At 32.3% G+C, this 7414-nt stretch overlaps 1 protein-coding gene across 1 annotated transcript; it reads right to left on the reverse strand.

Moving 5' to 3' along the window:
- Positions 1-1809: 1809 nt before the first annotated feature.
- On the reverse strand, positions 1810-7395 carry LOC110997271. Its single transcript, XM_022265340.2, has 4 exons — positions 7082-7395; positions 5654-5986; positions 4675-5523; positions 1810-2837 (listed from the first exon to the last, which is right to left on the reverse strand). The coding sequence occupies exons 1-4, from the start codon at positions 7274-7276 to the stop codon at positions 2622-2624; spliced, it is 1593 nt and encodes a 530-aa protein (XP_022121032.2). The 5' UTR covers positions 7277-7395; the 3' UTR covers positions 1810-2621.
- Positions 7396-7414: the final 19 nt, after the last annotated feature.

Consider the following 7414-nt stretch of genomic DNA (forward strand, 5'->3'; position numbering starts at 1 on the left):
TAGAGCAAATGTGAATTGCTCATTATTTCAACACCAAATTGCCGGTGGGAATATTTTATAGTCTGTACAAAGGCAGAAATTGCGTAAAGGGGTCCTTAATAGGTACTTCTATAACTATAAATTACTTTTTAGTACTCACCTTTTACAGCCAATGATGAAAGCTGGAACTATAATGTTTTTTAATTAAACCATTTACATAAAATTATCACCTAAATACTGTTATTTAAATTTATATCTAAGCCATTGATAAAATTATTTAAGAATTATGTCTTTAAATCATAACCAATGGTGTATTATTATTACTATAAAATCATTCAAAAACATAGATAGCTCTATCTTGAAAGTGCCTAGTAGGTTTAAGTAGTATTGTTTAAACTAGTGAGCAATTCTAAACTACATAAAAATTTGGCTTTTAATTGTTAAAGCAATTAATCACAAAATTATAGAAATTACTCACTGAAAAAATACATAATATAATTTTTCTGTTAGTCTTTAATTTATTTTATATTTTTATTATTTGTATCAAGTAGATCCTATCAGTCCAGGCGAAGATAAAAAAATGACTTAGTATTTTCTACTTTATTCCATAATAAACCATTTGTTAATTGTTTATATGTACTTCTTACCGCAAACTTCACTGATTTCATGTGATCGCAAATAGTAGCTCCCTCTACTATGATAAATTTTAATTTAATATCTCTGCTGCTTGATACTAGATGGCACTAAATTTAGCAAAACTTCGCTTAAAGTTTAGTCTGTGGCTGATATTTTTTCTTTCTTCTTTTGCTGTGGATTTTTCAAAATGACGGATTCCGTCTGACCGCTGACGGATCTAATTCTAATCCTTCACTCTTCAGTCGTACAGTGGTGAAATTAAATATTACAATGAACCCTCAACTAATAGAGAAAACAATCAAGTCTTTTAATGAATCCTGCCCAGTAGTTACTTTCAAAGACCCTTTATTAGATCCAGCCGTTGCGAAAGCTTTATCAAAAAGTTTCGTTCAAGTTTTGACTTCAAGACAAAACACAAATGTGGACACAAACTTACGACTATCAGTTCTTGAAAACATACGTAAAATATGCAAGGTAAACCCTGAAGGCCATTTAAATATACATGAAAATCATACTGCAGTTCTTGTAGATGTTTATAAACATGCAGTTTTTTCGAACAATAAGAGTGAAATGGACCAAAAGTTAAGTGCCTTTTTGATCAGAACTTGCAAAGATACTGATATGAAATCATGTTATAATATTGAAATCAATCCAGAATTAGTTCAAGCTTTACTTAATTTAGATTCAAGTATTTTTAACAATTTATCAGACAGTATTATTAATTGGAACACAAGTGATATTAGGTGTTCTACTATATTGAATAATTTATGGGATCAAAACATTCTCCGCTCAGATGTTGTTATTAAAATGAAACCACATATAGAAAATATATTATTAAACTTATGTGTTAAAGTGCTTGAAAATAGAAGTCTTGACTTAAATCTAGAATTAAGCGACATTACATATCAAAGATTGTTGTGTACTAGTGCTGAAGTTCCAAATTGCTTTCAAATTTGCAGTTCCATATTAAATTCAGTATTAACCTCTACCAACTATGATTCAGCTATCTTAGACTTAGTTTATAATTTTAAATGTATTATAAAAACTAAAAGCAATGATCATTTTGCCAGCTTGTACCCTACAAGGTTAATCCATATAGTTATTTTACTAGATGTAGAAATACAAGACTTACCAGATGATTTTAAACAAGATTATATAAGGAAAACCATAGGATATTTAAATGAAATGCAAAAGATCTCTCCAAGGAATTTTATTATGTTACTCTCACATTTTCCTCAATGGTTTAGTGAATGTTAAGGTTTTATTTTTATAAATACATGGTCTTGACTACAACTGTATTAATAGTTTTAAAAAGGCTTAGATATATCCTATCCCAGTACATTATGCATTGTCATGACCCTTGTATCTAGAATAATTTGTAAATTAAGATTCTTTCTCAAAATATTTTTATCATTATAAGACTAAGGAAAATATTGTAGTTTTTATTAACTTGCTTTTCTTTTGCATAAAATACTACAAGTAGTTGTACCATGAGTTTGACAAATATTTACCGATATTTGTCAAAGCAGACAAGCAGCTATAGAAATATATTGATCAATGTGGCCAAATATTATGTCGACCACATGGTACAGCTACAGCAAGTGGTAAACATGTCATTAATAAATAAATCTCGTCCATTAACGCCGTTCAGCAAAAATTTATAAAAGTCTAATTCTAAATGCAAATTTGAAGATACAAACATTTTTCAAATGGGGTCATAATAATTGATTTCTGATGTGACAAGGATCTACAAATGACAAGTTTATGAAGCTCCATGTACTTTGATATAGGTTTAATAAGGATGAACTAAGAACAATATTGAATAAAAGTGATGCTTTATGTAGAGATGTAACTCGCGACAAAATCGTTTTCTTGCTGGAAACAATTGGTTTGAAATGGTTTATTTAAACGCGTACTACGTCCAATAAATTTCATATGAATTTATAATGGCAAAAGAGAAAGAAAGAAGAAAAGATTTGTCTCTGAAGCCAACTCTGCATAAACTTCTAAATGAGACCTAGACGTTTGAGATGAATATTAACACTATTATTCCTATTTAACGTAGGACCGTGCATCGACCGTAAAATACTTGCTTCATTGAAAGGTAAAAGACATACACGCCTACGAGCACCATGCGAAAGTCCTGATATGTGTCCACGTACATTATCCCAATATGGTAATATAAGATCGCAAACGGCACAGTGATATAGGTTTGGGCGAATCTAAAACAAATAGAAATTCAATTACATTTGTCTAGTTTTAATTGAAGATTATTACTCTCATATACCTTAGTAAATCCTAATAATCTTAACGATTAGTGTGTTGGAAACAACTAGCAACCATCGTGAGTGTAGTAAAAATAGAAATGATATAAAAATAAAATCAATCCTAGCCTAATCGATATAGAACCATGTGCCAAATGTAAAGATCTTTCTGCTTCTTCCATAACTTCATACCTTATTTAAATTCAACGAAAAATAAGATTTAAAAAAATTGTTGGCGACGGCTCAATGGTTTTTGTGTTAATTGTTCTTTATTATTATTTTTATATTTAGACTAGCTGTTACCCGCGACTTCGTCTGCGTAGAACTACTACTTCGTGTAAATTTGTTTGGACTGAATAGGCTCTGAAACTATAATGAAACGATTCTAATGAAGCCGGCACATTGAATTATTGAGATTAACATAGGTAGACTTTTCCTGACCCTGATCCCTGACTTAACTTAGTTTAATACGTTTTTGTATACGACATTTTTTGTTTTTCCTTCTTTGGTCAAAACATGTAGGTTTTGTGGACTCGATACTCGTGAGCACGCCACATACAGTTGCCCATGGGAGAAACAGTTTTTTTCTAAATGAACACCAGCTACTTTGAGTGTCTGTCCTTGAGCTTTGTTTATCGTCATAGCGAATGCTGCTTTCAGGGGAAATTGTACTCTTTTGAATTGGAATGGCATAGGTACTTATACACATGAAATAAAACAAAAACAAAACGAATTGCTAAACTAAAACTAAATGTTAAAAAAAATATACTATCCACATGGAATAAAAACAAAATGAATCGATAAAATTATATGCGAAACTACTGGAACTATTTTATTCACAAAACAACATTACTTACCTATTAATACTCAATAAAAACTATGCTGACCTTCTTAGGTACCGTAACTACTTACTAAATGTGAAAAAACTTAAAAAAACCTGCCTACTAATCTACTACAATTTTATACCTATCCTTAAAAATGAATTAAAGTATTTATTTTACCTATTAACTATAATTCTACCTACCTAACTTATGCTAAACTAATAATAACAACCAAAACAACGAAGTAAATAACACAAAATGCTTATCCAAGAAACCCTAAACACCAATGAAAACGTAAAGAAAGCGAATACGTTGCAGCTCAAAATTGTAGATATCGCATGCGTCCGCCAACGACGTCTGCCCTCACGTGTCTGCCCGTTCGGGTAAGCATACTTTGTGATCTACACTCCTCCCACCGAGCCATCCGCGTCCCCCGCACGTCTTTGCCGCCGCGCCGCGCAGCGCGCCCGCGCCCGCCAGCCCCGCCACACCACACCATGCATCGTCACACTCACACATTCATAGTGTATAGGCCGATGGGCCTGATGGACATGTCAGGCAGAAAGTATTCTAAAAGCTGGCTAGGAGTATTTGAATTATGCGATACATAACTGCACCCCGCGTTTTCACCCGCATAATTCCGGGATCGGGATCGGGATCTGGATAAAAAGTACCCTATGTCCTTTCCCAAGGTTCCATCTATCTCTATACCAAAATTCATCAAAATCGGTTCAGCGGTTTAGGCGTGAAAAGGTAACAGACAGACAGACAGACAGACAGACAGAGTTACTTTCGCATTTATAATATTAGTAGGGATATTAATACTTTACATAAACTATTTTGTAATCACGACGACCAATAAAATTTCAAATTAGGTAGGTATGCTTTAACTTCTTTAAGAATTAAAAAGAATAAGTTTACGACCCATTCTTGGCTGTTAGCAAATAAAGAATATTTAGTCTTTAGGTACTCACCAATCGAATAAATTCTGACTTTTCATCATAGTCAGTCATAACATGACAGGCTAACATATTGTTTACATGGCTCTTTGTTTTGCAATGATTTTGAGCGTCGGATTTCTCTATAACTTCATTGCATCCAAAACATATGTACTGATCTGTATTAATGCCATAGTTTCCTAACAGCATAAACGAAGAAAAATGTATTTGTATTTGATCGTTAACAAGATAAAAAGAGCCGTTAATTTTAAATATGCTTGTCATAAAGCTTGTAAACTTTATTTTTCTCCAATAGGTCTTTTCATGTTTACTCGGTCTCCTAAGGCCTTGTAATTCTAGAAAACACTTGTGACGTCCTCCATGCACATGAGAGAATACCTGTCGCATGCTAGCGGAGACTCTCGTGTGGCACATGGTACAATAACCCCAACTTACTAGTGTATTAAATTTAATATAATTATCCTTGCCATACTTTACCAGTTCGTGCCTTCTTTTTCCGTGGTCAACAACTTCTGAATACTTCACCTTGTATGGCTTATCACAGTCTGAATCCCTTTTATTTTCATGTTTATCTTTATGTTTGATCATAACCGCTATATCAGCTTTAACTGTCTTGTTACAAATACGACATTCTGCTTCTCTTTTTTTATCATTTATTTTATAGTACTGTTGGCTCATGATAAGAAGTGCACTATGAAGTTCAGGATCAGTTTCAACTAAATTTTTCATATTTCGATATGCCTTTTTCGAATAGTTGTTTTTATATCTTTCTGCTACATCACAATCTTCAGTCATATGATCTTCCATCATGCAAATATCATGTACGTTAAGACATATGAAGCAGTAGAATTTATCTTGACTTAGCTGTGAATAAAAAAAAAATTAATCATCATCGTTCGATAACAATACGATAAAGGTATATTAATTGTATTCGGAGTAAATAAATTTTTATTTATTACCGGCACTTAAAACATAGAATTTCAAGTGATCTCACCATTCTATAATAATATTCGTTACATTTAACAGTCTTTGATTGTATCAGATTTATTACGTGGACATTCAAAGTATTATGAATCGTTACATCTTGAATCTGTCTAGAGCATACGGTACAGAAATCTTTCTTTATGCCATGCCATTCTAAGGCGCTAACTTGGAAATCGCCAATAAAAACTATGCCATCTGAACGCCTCGTTATTGGGTAATTCGTTGTTTCAAACTTAGGTTTTTTTAAAACACTTTTAGCTTCAACATGAGAACTACATTGTCTATGTTTTTTAGGATTAGTAGTCAGCTCGTTGCAGGCCTCACAGTAAAAATCGTCTCTGATCTGTAATAATATATATATAATGTGAATTTCCTATAAGATTAAGGTACATTGACGTATCGTGACTTTACTATTAAGCTTAATATTTTTTTTATAAATACGTCTTAAAAGCAATAAAGAATATGAAATTATACATAGTAGGTAGTTACTAACAATGGCAAATGTAGGCGGATACCGCCATTTTACAAAAAATTGTGGCATCACTACATAGTATAAAACAAAGTCGCTTTCTCTGTCCCTATGTCCCTTTGTACGCTTTAATCTTTGAAACTACGCAACGGATTTTGATGCGGTTTTTTTTAATAGAGTGATTCAAGAGTAAGGTTTATATGTGTAATAACATCCATTAAATAGTGGAGAAGTACTGTTATTTTTGAGGTTTCTAATGTGATGTCGTAAATAATTACATGTTTTCCGCTTACATTGCAAACGCAGACTGAACCCTACGATTTTTTTTTTCAAAATAATGTACTAAGTATTGTACACATTGAAAAGGTCTACCTACAGAAAAGTCCGTAAGGTATATGTCTATCTCTTATAGATAACCCACAATAACTTTTTTTTGTCATTTACTTTTTACCACAAATAATGGCTAATTTTCAAAGCGATTTTAACCAATACAGCATTAATCCTGAACCAATTAAATACCTTGAATACATTGTTCATTTAATATAGATCTATACAGCCCATTACAGTTTATTTAGCAGCGATCGAACGCATATATTATCGGAGCTTTCCAGCGACGGAAATAACAATACATAATAAAAACCTGCTTTTTATCAGCATTGCACCCGTGCGAAGCTGGGGCGGGTCACTAGTTAACATCAAAAACCCTATTTTCGTTAGAGATAAAAGGTGACATGTCTGATTTTTAGGCTGATGTTATTTTTTTACCCTTATTAAATTTTATTCTACATTAGAAAATCACATATGTAATTTAGGGTTGATCTAATATAAAAAATACGCAACATTGTGCGAATAAGACAATTGATATTACGGCGTAAGTATCATTTGTTTCATTCTAAATGAATAAAGAAAATATGAACTTTTAATTCCATGTCCGCTGTTGTACAGTAACGGTTACGGAATTTTACGTACCTTAAACAAAAAGTCTCTTCTATAGCGCTCATCGTATGCTTGCTTTTTCAATAAGCTCCTATGTTTCTCCCATTTCAGATGCTTATCCACAGTTTCTAAATAAAAAAATGACTCTTGGCATAATAGGCAGTGGAAATCTATTTCCCCACAAAGAATAAAATTCTTAAAGTAGCTACAAAACTTTACTTCAGTCATTTTGTAATTCAAAATGAGGGATCCGATAGATAAAAGTAAAAAACGTTTAATAAGAACAGTAGCCACGTTGTACAGATACTAGTATTAATATATGCGGAATTAAAGATTGAGCTAGATAATTATTTTTCTTTATGTGGG

The sequence above is a fragment of the Pieris rapae genome, chromosome 2, assembly GCF_905147795.1.
Source record: "Pieris rapae chromosome 2, ilPieRapa1.1, whole genome shotgun sequence".
NCBI lineage: Eukaryota > Metazoa > Arthropoda > Insecta > Lepidoptera > Pieridae > Pieris > Pieris rapae.

Excerpts from the sequence above, each read along its gene's own strand:
- LOC110997271 (XM_022265340.2), bottom strand. The coding sequence starts at position 7,276 with ATGACTGAAGTAAAGTTTTGTAGCTACTTTAAGAATTTTATTCTTTGT. Across the intron at positions 5,987-7,081 it reads GAAGAGACTTTTTGTTTAAG|ATCAGAGACGATTTTTACTG; the intron begins GTACGTAAAATT and ends ATATTATTACAG. Across the intron at positions 5,524-5,653 it reads ACGAATATTATTATAGAATG|CTAAGTCAAGATAAATTCTA; the intron begins GTGAGATCACTT and ends TTTTATTCACAG.